Here is a 20,072-nt window from a genome sequence, read left to right on the forward strand (position 1 = left end):
GAAGGATTTCTTTTCGATTTTAGCGAGATAATAACTGGGCTGGATCTAAGCCCAATAAGGCCCATTATTATCTCACGATGGGCTTAGCCCAAAATGGGCCCAGTTTTAGCGGTCGGCGTGGGGGCCCATAAGATGGGATCTCGTGTTCCCCACCGGCCACGGCCATCAGATTCGTCGTGTGTAGCGAAGCACTCGACGGAATCCGGAAGCGAAGCGAGCGGAGAACGCCGACGAGCACACCACCGCCGCCGCCGCCGGCTCACGGTCTACCCACGCGCGTGGAAGCGGGGCGATGGAGGCGTCGGGATCCGAGCCGGGGCGGCCATGGACGGTGTCCGCCACCTGGGCTCCGGCTGGCGGCGCGGCCGTGGAGGACGCCGTCTCGTTCGAGACGTCCGCCGACGACGCGGAGGCCGTCCCCTCCGCCGTCTTCCTTGAACGCCCTTCCCCTGATGGCGACGGCGACGCTCCTCCCTGCGAGGTCACTGGTGAGTCGTCGTTTTTGACTTGGGGGGTAGCTTAGCTCTCTGGGCTTGTCAGAATTTTGCGAGTTTGCCGCGGGATCGCGGTGTTTGCGTTGGTCCGATCGGATGCAGGTGCACTCACTGTTGTGAATTTTAGTTTTGCAGCATCTAGTCTAGCTTATGGTCGGATAAACCCTAGTAGGCTGGTAGAACCAACCGAACCTAGTAGGCTGGTAGAATCAACCGAAGTGGTTATCGCTGTTCGAGTTCTAGTGCGTGAATCATTCATAGTTATCGTTAAAATGTTCTAATGCGTAGAGTCCATGGATTGGAGGTATCTGTTTTAGAGATCCTTTCGTAACTTGAGGAATCGTTTCGACTTTCGACTAATACCTTAAGATAAAAATTATGACAGGTTAGTATGTCATATAACGGATTCATTTGCTACTGTCTACTGGTTATTGTTTGCGTGATACTCTTAAACTTAAGCTTCTTATGCTTCCATGACCAGAGCATTCTTAATTGATAACTGATAGTTTGCGTTACTATTTAGGAAAATATCTGGCTAAGTTTTTACTACTTTAGATTTGATTTTTCCATCAGTGGTAAGCGGTAAGTGTAGATACCTAGTCTTGTAGTGAAGCTGTTGCACTGTGAACAGTCCAAGCATCATCGATCATACTGAAGTCTCAATGATGTATTTGTTCAATTCCTTTGTACTGTCAATTTGCAGAAATTGGAGCTACCTGATATTAGGAATTCAAACAATTTATTGAATTGGTGGCATTTCTTTTTGGAAGATGAGGATTGGGTGATATTACCACAGAAAGCTCTAAGCACTGTATACTTGCAGAAATTGTAGAGTTGCTAATATTAGGAAAGTATCTGTACTATAGTTTCGTCATCCTCATCAAACTACTACTAGTATTTCTTTTATGAAAGTAAAAGGAACTGGCAGTATTCCATTGAAAGTTGAAACCTTTACATGGAATTCTGTATAAACTACAAAGCCCATCGTGCCGAATTTAGAGTCGATTTTCTTTTCATTGATTCATTGTATAAATTTCAAGTCAGTGTCTCACATCTCATAGCATATACAGCACAGTACCTAGCATGATGAAAATCTAAGCTATTTTTCCATTTCAGTATGCATATATCTGATTCACAGCTGTTCATCAGTTCATTTCAGGGGAAAGTATGAGATTCACAGGGTGTATGTGCGAAGCACAGCTCGGATTTATGAAATATACTATACAACTGACCCCAAGGATAGCTCTAAGGATTATCTATGCACTGTGCGTTGTGGACCTGCAGTTAAAGAGCCACTCCCCTCTGCTGAAGAAAGTATGCCCCAATGGAGTAGTGATGCCTCAACTAGTGAAAAGCATGAGCATGAAACCAAAAGCGTAAGCAGTAGTATTGATGAAGATAGCTGGGTTGATGTCAAAATCCCAGAGTTACATGTGGAAAAGAACAGATCTAAATCTCAAGAACCTAATGCAATTGGAGTCAAACAGGAAACCACTCTGGTAAAGCCTTATTTCTTGGTTTGTATCATGAAAGATTGTTAAATACTCAACCATAAACTTCTGCTGGGAGTGCTCCTATTGTGATATTAGCTTCTAAAATTTTTCTGTAACTTTGTTTCGCTATGTGGAATGCAGGCACACTATGAAGCAACTGCTGAGATAACTGATGCAAGCCCATGTGTATCTCTAACTGTTCGCCTCCTTTCACTTCAGTCAAAAACATCAGTGCACATCGAGGAGATTTACATATTTGCTGATCCTGTTGAGCCAACCAATGATGAATCAGAAACACGTCCTGGAAACATGGGAGGTAGTTCTTTGTTGGCTATGCTTGTCCCTAGCCTCATGCAAATGTCCAAATCAAGGAACCAGAAAACGGACAATAAATATTTTTCTGATGCCTCAAGGACTCAGCTTTCCCAAGGTTGTGCAATGGCAGTGAATAATAGTCCATGTGAAAATGTAGTGCGAGATGCAGAGCCGTGTAGCACAGATGATTTAAATTTCAAGTCAGCAGGGATGGAAAGCAAACTAAATGCTATAGATGGCGATACAATAACTTATGAAAAAGGCAACCATTATGAGCTAAAGGATTCCAAGTCTATTCTATTGCCTATACAAACAACAGAAAATACACAAGCTCCTTTGACAAAGAACCAGAGTGTGTCAAATACAGATCAGCCTGTTACTCCTCTCATGGATGAAAATCCAAATCCTTACAGTCGCATTGAGGGAAAGCTGGATACTCTTCTCTCTAAGATGGAGAAGATGGAACTATACTGCTCCAGGTTTGACGATGGTATGATGAGGCCTATCTGTAGCATCGAGTCAAGGCTTCAGCGATTGGAACAACAGTTTGATGTGTTCTCTATGGAGATTAAGACTTTACAAGCTTCTTCTGCAAGAATGACAGCCCCAGATGGTTTATCTGATATGATTAATCCACAGGATAAAACAGATAATGATGGTAAGGCTGAAAATTCTGCTTCCACAACCAACAGGCAGCCAGGTCTGGTTGTCAGAGCACCAGAGTTTTCTTTAGAAGAATCCTTCAGTTGCGATAAGTCCAATGAAAATGCAGTTACCTTACGTGGACCGAGCATGGTGCCAAGGCTTCTTGTTAAGGCTCCTGATTTTGTTTCTGAATCTGAGTTTGCTTGTGAGAAGCTTCATGATGGGTCTTTCTCACCAGTTGATTTTGCTCTGTCTTCTGAGAAAGAACCTAAAACTTCCCCAGGTTTAGTTGTCAAGGTTCCAGAATTTCCAAATGATTCAGATGATGAATTGGAGGAAGAGAAAGAAACAGAAGTTGGTGATCATGATGATGGTCATACAAAATCTGATGCTGCTTTGAGTGAAAGCACTGTTGACAGCTTCAAAAGCAAATCTCATGTATCTGTCGATGGTGCTCTAGCATCAGCCTTGGAGGCACTTCTTGGTTCAACCAAGAAAACACCATCTTCGCAATCTGCTGCTTGCCCTGCCAGTAATTCAACTGCTGAAAATACTACTGATTCTTCTACCTGCCCATTTTCTTCTGAACAAGTTGATGAGACATCCACTAATGATGGCTCGGCTGGCCAATTATCTGGTACATTCGTTGATGCAAATAAGGTCAATACCTTCATATCTTGTGAGGAAGCAGATGCAGTTCCACAAACTTATATCTCTAAGGCAAACTTGAAGGCTGAGGTAAACGATCTGAATAATGTTCTCGATTTGAACATGATGGCATTTGCTGAAAGCACAGAACCCTTGTGTGTTCCACAGCTTCACACAGTTGAGGAATCTAAAGATGTTGGAAGCCAAGCAAATCTAAAGAATAATGGCTCTAGTTCATACATGATGCAATCCATTGCAAACACTGAGCACATCATCGCTCCTTCTCAGCTTCCTACTGTCTTGGAATCTATTAATGATGGACAACAGTTGAATGGCAACAGATCTACCTTGTCCTTGGCAGAGTTTCTTGTGGCAAGAAATGCTAACTTTAGTAAGAATGTGATTTCTGAAGCATTATCTAGTAATGGTGGTGCTGAAATGCATACCTTCAAGAGAACATCGATGGAATCTGCTAAGAATATAAAGGATATCAATCAACTTCTGCTGCAGAAAGCTCTAGAGGTTAATGAGGATGACAGTGCTAAGTTTTCTGTTTCTGGTGGGATGAACTCTTGTTGTCTTAGAGCCTTTACTGATTCCAAGAAAAGATGCATTGAGAGCAGCGGCTTGGAGGCAAGCCTCAATGATAGCTTTACAAAATCAGAGGTAGAGCACTCCTTGTCAGATTTGTGTAGTATGGAATCATTTAGTGCAGAACCTGCTAGAGAAGCTGTCGGCTCAGGTGGTGTCACAGCTGGAAATTGTGTTGATGATCCTTTTACAGGTAGTTCTACTGTAAACCCAACTGCAGGCGAAGAGCTGCAAAAGGTGTGTGACTTGCTTTACGAGTACAATGATGATGTTTTAGGCATGGCTTTCGTGGCAAAGAAAACAAGTAAGAGCAGCCCTTCTCTCGAAGTCCTACTTGCTGAATCATCTGATTCGGAAGCGGAAATTTCTGATGCGAAGGACACTGACAATGATGCTGGCTTAAGTTCAGCTAGGTTGTTTAGTACATTCTCGTCTTCAGATGATGAAGCTCCTCGCACTGATGAACCTATAATTGATGTAGTTGATCTGCCAACACCATTGGATGCATATGCTTCTTCCAAGAACGAGCTGGTTGATGATGAGTCTTTGCTTGATATGGATGATCCGCCAATTCCTCCAGAGTCGTATGCTTCTGTCCTAAGCGACATGCATCATGCATGTCTAAATGATCAATCAAAACCTTCAGGGACATTCGCTGGAGAGGGCAATGGAGAGTATCCTGACAGCCTTATATAGGTTCAATCAACATTGTCCCACTTGTTAGAAATAAGTCGAACATACTCAAAAAGCCTCAGCTGCACTACTTTTTTTGTTGGTTTTACTGTACATATATCAACGTTTGCTTCCACGCCCATGCGGTTTTCTGTACATATAAGACTTACTGTGAGTAAACAATTTACCTTTTGGTATTACCTGTGTACACTTATCACCTGTCCTTTCACAGTTTCACTGCTGGCCATTCAACCTTAAGCAGTCAGCAAGTAAGCATCACAAGAAAAGGCTGAAAAGCGCCCAGATTTCCACTCTATACAGTTACCATCTTGTGACTTCGTCTTTTCACGTGGTTGACGAATATCCTGAACTACCAGAGACCGACTCATCATTCCAAACCAGGTATGACTTATTATGAGGTAAATTATGTTCACCACCGTAGAGTTGGATTGCCCGATTTACTGCAACTGTTTCATTCATACCTTCTCTGATCCACTGTAACTGCTAGGAAATTTCTTTCTTTCTTTCTCTAATCATGCAACCAGGTATGTCTAATGTTCACCGTAGAGTTGGATTGCACGATTTACTCGATTGTTTCATACCTTCTCTGATCCTTGTGATCCACTGTAACTGTTAGGATCTTTCTTTCTTTTTTTCCCCTCTAATCATGCATTCATGCAGCCACTTATTTCTAGCAGGTCAGTTTCTGGAACACGCCATGTTACGTGATGAAACACAAGAACAGGGCTACATAATGTACACATGTGAGCTTGCTTGGCGCCCCAGCGGTCTGCACCACATGGACTAATCCTTAATTCCTCATGCCATGGGCCAGGTGAAATCGTCGTCCCACACGGTACAGCTACAGCATTAACACTGCAGCCGGCCAGCCTTCGCCATGGCGTCCAAGTTCAAGGAAAGCATGGATTCGTATCAATTTGCGGCTCAACTGAAAAGGCGCGGACGTACAGAAATTTCAGGTATGGTCGGATCCAAACTTATTAGGATTGGTCGCTTTCTTATTGGATGATACTGTGCGAGATTTTCCCACAAGAATCTGTGCGTATACGGACTTTGGAATAGAGTCAATGCACCGCGATCACACCATCACTTGTCTAGGAGCACTTTCACTGTGTGACCATATCCAATCTAAACAGAAATATAGCCACAAGAAAATGTAGGGGGGTGCTGTTTGTCGGAAAACACCCTTATCAAAAACATTGGTATTATCAAACTTTGGTACGATAACAAATTGAACAATGAAACAGCTCCAACTATCATAGCGCTACCAAAATTTGATAATTTTTGGAACCTTACACTAAATCTGGTAAGACCTCAAACCAAACATCACCATCCCTATCGTTACCTTACCAAGTAAAGCAAAACTTGTTAAGATTATTTTGGCATTTCTGCCCTTTCGTCCGTCGCTCTTCTCATGCGGCATATTCGACTCTTAATTACTCGGCCCAGACCCAACGCTGGCCTTACAAATCTCTCGTTTATCAACCATCATCAATAACCTTATCAAATTTGGATAATTATAGAACTTTGCATTCTACATCAAAATCTGATAAGGCCTCGAACCAGATGTCACCATCACATCTTTAACATATTAAAATTTGGTAAGGTTTATTTTTATTACAAACCAAACATGCGCATAAATCTCATCACTCTCTTCACTGTGCCCAATTTAAACGGAATATTTTAGTAAGAAGAAACATCTTAATCTTACCGCACAATGGAATCTGAATACGGCTTCAGTTTAACTAAGTTATCTGAATACGGCTTCAGTTTAACTAAGTTAAAAAAAAACTCGAATACTCCATATTAAAAACTGCTATAAAAATCCAGAGATCAGTTTTTTTTTTAAAAAAGCAGAGATGCAGATGATGGGATAATCCAACTGTCGACTGGATTGCAAATGGCACTTTCAGATATACTGGTACCATAATAGTACTGTTTAATAACTGCAGTTCCTCTCGAAGTCTCACCTTTGTTAGTGTGAGAGCGAGCTGATGTGACATTTGACAAACAACTCAATCCTCAATTCAGGCACTTTGTCCTCGATGTGTTATTTACAGCTACGCAGTAAACTCGTCAGGACAATATGAAAGATCAACACACGTTCTAATGCTCAAACTCAATTATTCAAAGTGAAACCGCCAAACCGGTGGGTCACATGCCGGAATCAAGGCGGTAGGGTTCAGTACTCTATGCTCAAGTCCTCTTCCTAAATGGTGCATTCATGTCCTTTTGTCAAAATATTGTTAAGCACTTATGAAGCCATAAAAGAAGCAGGACAAGGTGCCGGACTGCAGAGAAACTTCACTCGTACTCCTACATAGAATGAAGTGAAGGAAGCCACTGAAATGGTGGTCAAGCAATTACACAAAACAGGTAGCTCCATATCTTGTTCATATTGACATACACAATCCTTGATGATGACAAAAAACAAATTACAGGCAGCTCTTGTCCCCCTCACCATAAGCTATAAGGGGCAGAGCACCATCCAACTTATGCTATTTACTTGTTCTGTCTGTCCCTCCCAACTTTGCAATACCCTTATCAAGCACAAGAAAGTAAAGAGAACAAGAAAAAAAGAAAAAAAAGAGAGGATATGATGACAGTACATCATACATGTGGATACAACACTAAAACGAGAGTTCCACACAGCAACCACATCACAGCACTGATCCCTGCGTGTGAAGCGAAGCGGTGAACGATCAGCCGCCGGCGCCGGCGACGACGACGACGGCGACGGCGGCGAGCAAAGCAGAGAGGAGGAGGAGGAGGGGAAGAGGGTGGCGCGGTCGCTCAGAAGAAGGAGCGCTTGGATGGCGCCCTCCCCACGGCCCTCATGAAGTTGGCGAGCTCCAGCACGCGCGCCACCTTGGTGCCCCTCTTCGCCTCCGCCGACGCCCGCTTCTCCTCCGCCTTCCGCCGCGCCTTCGCCACCTCGTTCTGCGCCTTCTCCATCGCCTTGGCCCTCTTCTCCTCCAGCTTCCTCTGCAACACACCCCCAATTCCATCAGAATCCAGAGCTCGATTGGTAGAAATCAATGGCGATTAGATGATGGATTTCGTTTTGGTTTCTTGTTTTACCTCGTACTTCTTGAGCCAGGCGTTGGCCTTCTCGACCTGGTCGCCCTCCCAGCCATTGATGACGACCTCCTCGCGCTTGAAGCGGTTGTTGACCTTGGCGACCTCGGCGATCTGCCACGCGGCGATCTTGGACTCCACCTCCTCCTTCTTCACCTGCCCCACCGACACCTCGTCGCCGTGGCCGCCGCCCGCCGACGACACGTCGCCGGGGGCGGGGAGCGCGAGGTGGGCGCGGCGAGGGGACGGGATGGGGTTGCTGTCCGGGACGATGGCGAGCGGGTTCGTCTCCTCGAGCTCATCCTCCCCGATCCTCCCCAGCGCGTCGTCCACCCCGGCGCGGCTGGAGTCGCCGCCGTTCGCGGCTGCGGCGGCGGCGGCGTTGGCGTTGGCTGCTGCGGCGACCATGGCCGAGAACTCCCTGCTCATAGTAGGGAAGAGCTCACTTGGGGCGGTGTCGCTCCCCACGGAGCGGATCGACGTGTGCCTGCTCCCCGCCGCGGACTCCCACGACTCCCTCCTCCGCCGGTGGTACGACGACGACGGCTGGCTCGGCGTCGGCGTCGGCGGCGGGCTCAGCGCGTGGATGTCCCTGAACTCCGGCTCCTCGAGCTCCTCCTCCACCACCACCTCCTCCTCCCTCTCCTCACCCCCGCTGCTTCTGACGACGATCTCCCGGCCGGTGCTGATGACAATCTCCCGGTCGTCGGCGCCGCGGCTGCTGCTGCTGCTACCACTAGCCGCCGTTTGTTCACTCAACATGTGTCGCCGCCGTGGGTGAGGTCGTCGTCGCCGTCGCCGCCGCCGCCGCCGCTAGTGCTCAGCCACTAGCACACACGCGTAACCATCGGCGTCTTGCTCTTCTTCCTCCTCTTCGCTTCTCCGAGCTGAGCTGTGGTGGTGAGTGGTGAGTAGGATCGGATGCCTAGCTTGGTTAAATAGGCGGGAGAAGAGGGGGAGGTGGGCCCGGGCGTGTCAGTGTCGCTGAGCCAGTGCCCGCCATTGGAGGGGCAGTTTGGGTATTTCCGTTTCGATCCCCATTTCGTGTGCCTTTTGGGCGGCTTCGTCTCGCTTTCTGATTTTGGAGGGGTCTGTGTGTGTGTGTTTATTTTTGGGGGGTAAGGTTTAGAGGTTAGAGTGTGCAAAGTGCGCTGACTCACACAATCATATAGTTTTAACATTAACAAGCGCCGTATGATTATTTTTTCCCTTTGATTAGTAGTACAGGTTTGGATTGGATACGTCACCCATTTTTTAGGGCAAAGAGCGTGAAGGTTCTAGCCTTCTCTCTTCCTACATGTTTAGTTACGTACTTCCACTGTACGATCATGCGTCGCCGTAAAATATTTTAAAATGGATCGATAAATATTACTCACTCCGTCCCAATAAAAATCAGGAAATCAATCTATGTTGATTTTTATTAGGACGCTAAGTTACTTTTTATCGAGACGGAGGGATTAGTTGTTTTTTAATGGACTAGATTGATGTTCTAAATAGATTAATTAATATAATACTCCATTTAGGGGCGGGACATACGATAGATTATCTAATTTTGTGATGATAATCGACTATACAAACGAATGAATTAATTGTGAAAAAATAGATAAGTTGTTCTAAAATATTATTCTAAACAGTTTATATATAGAAAGTTTTTAAAATACCATGTTTCTAAACTTGTAAAACGTGTCTACGATAATCTATAATTTATTGAGGAAAAGAACCAGCCTCAAACCAATTGCTACATGCTATAGTGGTTTGGGTCAGGCGGTGATGAGGACATCCTCCACTATTATCCGCTGGCAGAGACGCTAAAGTCGGGCGGCGACCGTGTGAGCCTCTGAATAATCCCACCTTGCTTAGCTAATCCCACCTTACTTAGCTTAGAAGGAGGAAGCCACCTTAAAAAGGAGAGCCACCCTTCCCCTACCGGACTAGTCTTTTAGGGAGATTGGGCCTTTCCCTGAGTGGGTGTGCTAAAGAACTGTTGGGGTCCGGACAACCTTAAGTTATTGGGCCTCGGCCGACCCCACCTGGGCCGGATTGTTATCAGGCGGCCGCAATGACCTTACACAAAATATATGGTTAAATGAATATAACATCATTGGCTTCGACATAAATGGTACTCCGTTTCAGGTCATAAGATGTCTCCGTTTCAGGTTATAAGATGTTTTGACTTTAGTTAAAATTAAATTGCTCTAAGTTTGGCTAAGTTTATAAAAAATAATATTTTTTACAAAGATAAATTTATTATAAAAATATATTTAATTATTAATTTAATAAAACTAATTTGGTAATATAAATATTACTATATTTACCTATAAGGGCCCCTTTGAATCGCAGGGTAGAAAAAACGGAGGAATAGAAAAAACGCAGGATTCTGATAGGAATTGAAGTGTAAAACAGAGGATTGCAAAACACAGGAAAAACACAGGAATGGTCGTTTGATTGGAGCGCAGGAAAAACGCAGGAATCGGATGAGAAAGATAGACTCAAAGGAAATTTTCCAAGAGGTTGGAGCTCTTGCTAAATTTTCTTCAAAATCCACATGCAATGTGCCATTCCATAGGAATTTCATAGGATTTGGAAAGTTTCAATCCTTTGAATCAAAGGGCCAAATAGAAAAATTTCCTATAGGATTTGAATCCTATGAAATTCCTACATAAATCCTTTAATTCAAAGGGGCCCTAAACCTAGTTAAACTTAAAGCTGTTTAACTTTGATTAAAATTAAAACATCTTATAACCTGAAAGCCACGGAGTACTACTCATATGATGTCAGCGACTCAGCGTATCAAATATACACATATATACCCACCCCTACCGAACGAACTACAAGTCGGTATAACCGGCGAACCTTCGAGTGATTCTGCCGCCGCATGCAAACGAAGGGCCTGTTTAGATGGGATTAAAACTTTTAAGTCCCTATCACATCGGATGTTTGAATATTAATTATAAATATTAAACGTATACTATTAATAAAACCCATCCATAATCTTGGACTAATTCGCGAGACGAATCTATTGAGCCTAACTAATCTATGATTAGCCTATATGATGCTACAGTAAACATTCTCTAATTATGGATTAATTAGGCTTAAAAAATTTGTCTCGTGAATTAGCTTTCATTTATATAATTAGTTTTGTAAGTAGTCTATATTTAATACTCTAAATTAGTGTATAAAGACAGGGACTAAAGTTAAATCTCTGGATCCAAACACCACCGAAGTCTCGTGCACTCCTGTCCCGAGAGAGTTCAGTCAAACGCATTCCCAGCGGATAAAATAAATGAAGATTTGGTGATTAGGCCGTGTCAACTTCACCCCCCCCCCCCACCCCCACCAAAAAAAAAGAAGATTTACGATTCAAATGTCATCACCGAATTGTTTACTGGTTACTTCGCGAGCAGGGAGGCGGTGAGTTACCTACGTAGTACGTGTGTGCTGGTTTAGAGCAACGTTGACAGCGACGTTTTATTAATTCTTACACACACGTAAGAGGTACTACTACCACGTCTCATAATAATTCTTACACTGTTTGACCACTCGTTTTATTTAAGAAAATTTAGAATTATTATTTATTATTTATTGACTTACTTTATTATCCAAAGTATTTTAAGCATAATTTTTTATTTTTTTATATTTGCATAAATGTTTTTGAATAAGATAAGTGATCAAACAGTGCAAACAAAAACTCAAAATTTCTCATATTACTCCAATTTAACAGAAGGAGTAGTAATTATCATCGTTTGCATGGAGGCGATGGGTAATCAAAAGACGTGGTCGGCCGCGGTTAACCCCGTCTCGCTGTCACGGAGTTAAAGCGGGTGTGTGTTAGCGAAAGGGGGTTAGGATTATTTTGAGGCCGTTGCGAATTAGCGGCGGAGCCGTGTGGGGCCCAGCCCGCTTGCATTATCCTACTACTCTATTATACACCGGGTTAGGCGCAGACAAGGTGGGCCCGGGGGTGTCTCCGCGGGTGGGCCCCACGGGTGGAGATCGACGGCGGAGATGCGTTTGGTGTGGTGCCTGTCAGAGATCAGAACGAACAAACCCGTCAGGTGAGGCGTTGGCCGTTGGCCCGACTAGATAGATAGGGGGTGTGCCACTATGGGGGTGTTTGGGAGAGAGGGGCTAAACTTTAGCCCCTCTCTCAAAACCATAAGTCTCTAGGAGAGGGACTTATGGTTTTGAGAGAGGGGCTAAAGTTTAGCCCCTCTCTCCCAAACACCCCCTATATCTACCAGTATGCCGGTATGGTCGTCTACTCGTCTCATGTTTCATGCTGCGAGCCTGCAAAAATAGTAGTGGCCTTTTTTACTAGCACGTTTCTACATCGACGACACACCACGTGGCCATGCCTGCAACAGTGCTTAGATGGAGATTAGCCATGATCATTGTTACTATGGTGTTCAAGTGAATAGGGGCAGGGGTGAAAACGAGAGGGGGAAACACCGGAGCAAGTTACCGAATGTTACTAGTTACTACTTACTATTTCCTCCGTTTCACAATGTAAGTCATTCTAGCATTTCTCACATTCGTATTGATGTTAATGAATCTAGACACGAATGTGAAAAATACTAGAATGACTTACATTGTGAAACGGAGGGAGTACTCGTGTATTACTTTCGTCCACAAATATTTTTTTAGCTACATACATTCACAAAGTAACGAGAGCTACATTAGGTTTCATGTGGTGAAACCTATTCATCTAAGTTAAAGTTCTAAATTTAATATAGACAAGAAAAAACTACCCATACGTTACAATAAGTGAAGGCTATTTTAATATATTATTGTTAGAATTTTTGTCTAAAAAATATATGGGATTTTTATTTTGATAGTATTGATATCTAATTTGGAACCCTTATTAAGATGATGGTCATATCATGTACGCCTGACGAGAATTCTAAAGCAATTAAGAATCAGACTCCCATCCTAGGTTTGCATGTGAGTTTTTTTAAAAAAGATTTCTTATATGACTCCTTATATATTTTCAAAAGCGAACAAACTTAGAAACCAAGTCAAATACGAATAACATGCTAAAGTATCAGCGAAAATATTTTTAATTTTTATAATAATGGAGAAGAGATAGAGATACCAATACCGAAAGAGAAAATGAGGGGAAAAGAGAAGAGATTGAAAGAAGAGGGAGAGAATTAGGATTATCGGGAAAAAGAAAAAGAGAAAAGAGTAAAAAAAAAGACAGTCAAGGGAAGAGCACATGACTTCGAGTGGATGCACGCGGGATGGTACGGGTCGATTGGGTTGTGTTGGGCTAGGAGAGGGATGGGTGGGATTAGGCTGGGGAGGAGGTGTACAGTACTCCATCCATCTACTTTTGATAGGTATATTTCCAAATCTGAAAAATTTACTTTTGAAATGCATATTTTAATCCAACCACCTATCATCTTAATGACTTTCTCGGATTTAATGCGTGACTTTCCATTCTTTCACATAAGACTGGTTACATGGGCATCAAGAAATATAAATATTAATGAATCGATTGTTTACGATGAATAACTAGTAACATGTTTAAATGGATGATAAGTAGAATTACTTATCCTTGGTCATTGTGTGAAATATGACTATAAAAAGTAGATGGATGGAGTAGTTATTTTAGGCTCGAGCTGAACTGGATGCGGACGACGTACAACCTAGACACCGATAACGAAATAAAATTCCGACAAAAACATCTTCAAATTTTATAATAGTAGATATATGATATGCTCTCATTTACACATAAACTTTTAAGTAATTTTAAGTTTAGATAACATATCTGTTAATATCTGTTAACAGTGAGGTGTTTATGGTAATTTCGTCAAATTTAAAATATATCCATTTAGTTTCTTACAAGTGCTAATAATGTGTCCCTGTATTCACAGGGGATTAGTATGCACACATGTATATGAATTTGAATATCTATTGTATTGTGCTTGTATGAGAAAAAGACGCATGGTCGTGTCGCTTGTATGAGTATACGTCTTTTACCCTTTCCACGCGCGGAGCTTCGCTAGCTGTATTCCGGCTGTACAACGTTGGACGCACGGCCAGGGGAAGAAGAGTGTAGAACACGCGGTGCATGCGATGCGATGCGATGAGCTCACTCGAACCGCGACCGATCGAAACGACCGCGCGCATGACGATGACGTGCACGCACGTAGCAATCAGTCAAACACAGCCACCAAAAAAAATCACAGCATAATCCAAAATTCGTCTTGCTTAATTTATGCCTCTACTTTGCATTACTTTACAGCCTGTGAAAGTGAGAACGAATGTTTTTGTCACCTGCATGCCGCTGATATTTGACGCGGCCAAAACACACCCGTCTGCCAAAATAAAACCACACGTTTTTCCCTCTACGAAATACTACAACCGTCCAAAAATACTCAACTTAAAAGAGGATGTAACCTCTTCTGATACAATGTATTTAGACAAAAAGCTATCCAGATTCATTATACTAAGAGCAAGTTTAATAGTATAGCCAACTAATAGCTCCAATTTATCTATAGCTAATCTAGTAGCTCATTTATACAATAGTTACGTACTACACTATTAATACCTGGTCTCACCTGTCATACACATATTGCGTCTCGAAGTCCGTGCTATAGCTGGCTACAAATGTATAGCCCGCTGCTCTTCTCTCTCCTTATTTATCTTATTAAAATATGTTTGCAGCTGGTTTATAATCTGCTATTGTACCTGCTTAAAAGACGTGGTTGAGTTTTTTTAAGAACGAAAAGAGTACTAATCAGGAAATTTGAATTTGGTTGTGACAAGAAAAGGATCTTGTTATCAAGGGTAGACGTCATGAGATTGAGAAGGATCACGACATGTAAACTCCATGTCAGTGACTCGGTCGCAATTTCGCAGTGCTTAGGTGGTCTTTGAATTTAGGGATTTAACTTTAGTTTTTTATTTAGACACTAATTTAGAGTATTAAATATAGACTATTTAGAGAACTAATTACATAAATGAAAGCTAATTTGGGAGACAAATTTTTTAAGTCTAATTAATTCATAATTAGAGAATGTTTTACTGTAGCATTATATTCTAATCATGGATTAATTAGGCTTAATAGATTCGTCTCGCGAATTAGTCCAAAATTATGGATGGGTTTTATTAATAGTCTATGTTAATATTTATAATTAGTGTCCAAACATTTGATGTGATAGGAACTTAAAAGTTTATAGTCCCATCTAAACAGGGTTAGACTATAGATTTTGCAGGGGGCCAGTGCTGGATACAACGGAGGAAACAAACAAAGGGAAGAGATGGCAGGAGGTAGTAGTAGCAAGGATCCTCTGTAACAACCATATCTACAACGATCGTTGCAGATTCGACTATAATTTGACTGGCCCCAGCAGGCAATGGATGCTCCGAGTGGAGGAGCAGGGAGTTGCAATCATGACTAAGAGAAAGCTAATAGGATTTGTCAAGTTTGAAGATTTTCGAAAGAGATGTCAAGTATATATGAAAGGCAATACTGCAAAAATCTAAAAATGTGCCAAATTAAGGTGGTACATTCTCTCATACAATTTATGCAATATCTGATCAAATAAAGCTCGAACTCTAAGTAGCCGATGTATTAGAAGATTGGAACCCTTGATGGATTTCCCTTTCGATATAATTTGGTTAACAGAATTTAGGTCGAATGTCCATAATCTCCTAACCTTAGAGCATCTGTAGTGTGAACAAAAAATCGATTTTACGACAGGAGAACCAAATCATGCACATTGTAGCTGTCGAACCGTAGGTGTCAAACAACAAATCGAACTCCACATTGGAGTCGAACTGAAAGAGTAAATTAATATACTGTGCATGCATGCAGGTACGGTTCCAGTGATTGGCTCATTCCCTTTTTACAGATCCCACAAAACAATTTTAACATTATAGCTATCAAACTGAAATTTTGTTTGGCTCTTCTATTAGATTGATCAAACCAAACACTACAGATGCCCCCAGTGCCTTTGCCAACTGTTAGATAAGTGTAGAATTTTGCTTTCACTTTTGAAATGGAAGTACACTAATATATTTGGGAAATACAAAGCATAACTTTTAAAAAGGCCAAATGCGTTTTACACTAAACTTAGCTGGTGCTCTGCTCCGCTCACAGAAGGTGGGTACGCAGAAGATCATTGCGGCAGGGAAGTAGTAGTAGGTCATGGTCAACCTTAACCATACCCTACCATGACAGCAGCAGCCCAGGCCCATCAATCGCCCACAGCCCCTGCAGGCCCGGGCCCACTCGAGCAGAGGGGCACTGTGAAAAAGGCCCAGTCGGCCCCACCACGTCATGGGGCGCCATGCACGCACCGGTCAGACGACGCGGTTGTCGGCCTGGCCGGGGTGCCCAGCCACGTGGGCAGCCCGCGCGCTACCGACAGCGGCCGTGACCCGCGGGGCCCGGCGGCGCGCGCTCTCGCGCGCGCGCGACGTCGTCGAGACCGCGACGCCGACCGATGGCGAGCGCGCCCGCGCCCCCGCCCCGCGCGCGCGCCGCGCCAGCCACCATGCGACGACGTCGTACACGCACAGCGCGCCGCGGGCGCGAGCGCGCGCGCTCTGCAGCGTCGCCGCCGCCGAACGCCATGCCGATCGATGCCGCCGGGCGCGCACGCGCGCGCGCGTCACCATTGTGATCATGGCGCGCGCGACGTGACGGCGACACAAGCCAATCCATCGCTAGCGACTCGCTTAGTACTATTAATTACTCCACTAACTAGCGGCATGTACAAGAAGCGGTAGGAGAAATATCGTGTTTCTGTCTAATCTTTTCTGTGGTTGTACGCTTGTTTAATCCTCCTTTTCGTAGGAGTTAATGACGATAGGGCTCGATCAGAGAATAAAAATTGGGTTGGTGCGCTGATCACTTTCGCGGCGAGTGTTGCTGACTTGCAGCAACGCGCGCCACTTGCCGCCGTTCGGTTGGCCTCCGCGGCGGGGGATGATAATAATGGATAATGCTTTATGCGAGATACGGCTCTGTTGGTTTTGCATTTCTTTTTCGTTAGGGTGGTGAGTGCACCGGAGCCAATAAACAGGTTTAGGTGGAGGACTCGTGTTTTTTTTTAAAGCTCAGCCATACGCCCATACGATAATTATTTCATTTGTTCTTTTAGATGTGCCTACTAGTTCGTGCTAGTAATCTATAGAGCACTTCAGGACTAGATAGCGAGAAATCTGTTTTAAGAGATCAACACGACACCCCTTTGCATGCGACCTTGGGCGAGTGGCTAGCTAAGCTTGGACTGGTTCCTAAGATTGCCACTAAAAACATGTGTCAAATGGTTGACTGAATATATATGTAAGGTGTCAGACTTGTCTCAAGATATAATGGTGATGAGATCCTTTTGGGACGCACCTGATCGATTCTATGAATGGACTACAACTCTTTTGAAGTAGCAGATCATACTAGTGAGCAAACGCTTAATAATGTCACTCATTCCCTCCGTCTCAGAAAATACAATCTAAGATAGGAACTGTTATATATCCTCGGACAACCAATCAAGACAAGCACTTAATCCAGATTCGTTGTTCTTGAATGCGTCACATTCTATTCTAAGTTAGGTTTTTTTTATGGAGAAAGTACTTTAGATTATAAACAAAACGTATATAATGATTGAGACAGCTATGTAATATCATTTATGTACACAGCCACATCAACTAAGAACAAATAAAAATGGCATGTACAAGAGACAATATGATATCTAATGTCACTCCTCTCAACTGTTTCCTTGTACCCTATATTATCTGAGATGCCTCTTTGCAAAGATACATCTCCTTTCTCTTCTTTCTTTATCCATCGACACTTCATTAATTAATTGCAATGAGTCATATGGGGTGGGGGGTGGGGGGGGGATGGAGGAACTAAGACCAATTAAGGACTAAAAATATCTAGCAGTAGCTGGTCTAGAGCTGATTACTGGTTACCAAACGATGAATTCAGATTTTAAAAATTCGACTATTATGGATAACCTATTCGATTTTTATATTACTGCAATGTTTTCCCTCCAACTCGTAATTCATAAATAGTAGGGCTGGCCAGCCAGTTGGCAATTGGGAGTCCAACTCAGAAGACAATATTGTGCATAATTCAGTTGGCAATTGTCCGGTTAATTTTATTAGTAGGACAAATTCGTTATGCCAGTGGCACCTAGTTCGGTAACAAATTTTGGTGTTATTGTAGAGGTTGGATATAGCGTTTTCATATCAAACACTCAAAAGTAGTTTAGAGGTTTTCCCCTGTGTGGATATTATGGGTACCCCATACCCATACGGCATGGTTATCCGACCAGTCATAGGGGATAACTTATATCTATAGAATATGTAATAGATCATGACTCGGGTATTACGTTTCCTTATATATTACGGAACAGCCTAAAGTCCTGGTTTGATAATATTGTAAAGTAGATTTAGGAAACCGATACCGTATTGGTTAAGGTTTCTATCTTGTAATCCTGCCCCCCACCCTATATAAGGTGGGCAGGAGGCCCTCTAGGGGGCATGAGACAACCTGATCGTCAGATCTATAATACACCCGGCGGATTCAAATCCCCAAACAGGAGTAGGGTATTACCTCTCATTGAGAGGGCCCGAACCTGTCTAAATCCTTTGTCTCCACATCCATCCACTTTTAGGTCTCGTGCGCTACCCCGTTTTATTATTGCCGAAATCATGTTTCGACAGTTGGCGCGCCAGGTAGGGGTTGCGTCGAGTTTCCTATCAACGAGCGCGATGGAATCAATTTCATGAGTCGCCGACTTCGCTTTCGCTTTGGGAGTTTTCACTTCCTTTCCGTCGACCACTTCTTCAAGCTCCTCTTCTCTGACTTGATCCAAATCAGTCAGGGGGAAACTCAATCTGATTTTTATCATTATTTATCATATTGATTTTTAATCTCAGATTAATTTCTTGCTATTTTTTGTTGTTGTTCGCATATAACTACGCGGCACTATTGAGGCGATTGATGCTGGTCATGGACTCGAGGCGTCTCAGCTTTCCGGTCGATCGGCCGCGAGTCCACTCCGCCGGCTTGTCCTCGCCACCGCCATTGCTGATAGCAACAACGACTTCACCGCCGGCCTGCCTCCGTCGCCGCCGACTGGTGTCATCGCCTATACGGTTGGTCGGTCACACCACCGTTCATGGGCGTCCATGTCTTCACCGACCGGCTGGCCTTCGCCGCCGCCGACTGGTGTTTCCGCCTACACGGCTGGCCTATTATGCCGCCGCTGTTGGGCGTCTACGACTTCACCGCCGGCCTGCCTCCGTCGCCGCCGATTGGTGCCTCCGCCTACACGGCTGGCCTATTATGCCGCCGCTGTTGGGCGTCTACGACTTCACCGCCGGCCTGCCTCCGTCGCCGCCGAGTGGTGCCTCCGCCTACACGGCTGGCCTATTATGCCGCCGCTGTTGGGCGTCTACGACTTCACCGCCGGCCTGCCTCCGTCGCCGCCGATTGGTGCCTCCGCCTACACGGCTGGCCTATTATGCCGCCGCTGTTGGGCGTCTACGACTTCACCGCCGGCCTGCCTCCGTCGCCGCCGAGTGGTGCCTCCGCCTACACGGCTGGCCTATTATGCCGCCGCTGTTGGGCGTCTACGACTTCACCGCCGGCCTGCCTCCGTCGCCGCCGATTGGTGCCTCCGCCTACACGGCTGGCCTATTATGCCGCCGCTGTTGGGCGTCTACGACTTCACCACCGGCCTGCCTCCGTCGCCGCCGACTGGTGTCCCCGCCTATACGGTCGGTTGGTCACACCACCGTTGATGGGCATCGTCATCTACACCGCCGGCCTGCCTCCGTCGCCGCCGACTGGTGTCCCCGCCTATACGGTCGGTTGGTCACACCACCGTTGATGGGCATCGTCATCTACACCGCCGGCCTGCCTCCGTCGCCGCCGAGTGGTGCCTCCGCCTACACGGCTGGCCTATTATGCCGCCGCTGTTGGGCGTCTACGACTTCACCGCCGGCCTGCCTCCGTCGCCGCCGAGTGGTGCCTCCGCCTACACGGCTGGCCTATTATGCCGCTGCTGTTGGGCGTCTACGACTTCACCGCCGGCCCGCCTCCGTCGCCGCCGAGTGGTGCCTCCGCCTACACGGCTGGCCTATTATGTCGCCG

The 20,072-nt window shown here is 44.6% G+C and overlaps 2 protein-coding genes across 2 annotated transcripts; one reads left to right on the forward strand and one right to left on the reverse strand.

Annotated features, from left to right (window-relative positions):
* The first annotated feature begins 158 nt into the window (after positions 1–158).
* Positions 159–5,055, forward strand: LOC4343648 (uncharacterized). The gene is made up of 3 exons (XM_015791499.3): positions 159–488; positions 1,644–1,993; positions 2,129–5,055. Exons 1-3 carry the CDS (start codon positions 293–295, stop codon positions 4,880–4,882), a joined length of 3,300 nt encoding a protein of 1,099 aa, XP_015646985.1. The 5' UTR covers positions 159–292; the 3' UTR covers positions 4,883–5,055.
* Positions 5,056–7,160: 2,105 nt separating this feature from the next.
* Positions 7,161–8,866, reverse strand: LOC4343649 (remorin 4.1-like). The gene is made up of 2 exons (NM_001422218.1): positions 7,961–8,866; positions 7,161–7,864 (listed from the first exon to the last, which is right to left on the reverse strand). The coding sequence occupies exons 1-2, from the start codon at positions 8,717–8,719 to the stop codon at positions 7,673–7,675; spliced, it is 951 nt and encodes a 316-aa protein (NP_001409147.1). The 5' UTR covers positions 8,720–8,866; the 3' UTR covers positions 7,161–7,672.
* Positions 8,867–20,072: the final 11,206 nt, after the last annotated feature.

This window comes from Oryza sativa, chromosome 7 (genome assembly GCF_034140825.1).
Source record: "Oryza sativa Japonica Group chromosome 7, ASM3414082v1".
NCBI lineage: Eukaryota > Viridiplantae > Streptophyta > Magnoliopsida > Poales > Poaceae > Oryza > Oryza sativa.

Coding starts and splice junctions, on each gene's coding strand:
- LOC4343648 (XM_015791499.3), top strand. CDS start 293: ATGGAGGCGTCGGGATCCGAGCCGGGGCGGCCATGGACGGTGTCCGCC. Junction 489..1,643: donor TCCTCCCTGCGAGGTCACTG/GTGAGTCGTCGT, acceptor GCTGTTCATCAG/TTCATTTCAGGGGAAAGTAT. Junction 1,994..2,128: donor TCAAACAGGAAACCACTCTG/GTAAAGCCTTAT, acceptor TGTGGAATGCAG/GCACACTATGAAGCAACTGC.
- LOC4343649 (NM_001422218.1), bottom strand. CDS start 8,719: ATGTTGAGTGAACAAACGGCGGCTAGTGGTAGCAGCAGCAGCAGCCGC. Junction 7,865..7,960: donor CCTGGCTCAAGAAGTACGAG/GTAAAACAAGAA, acceptor GGTGTGTTGCAG/AGGAAGCTGGAGGAGAAGAG.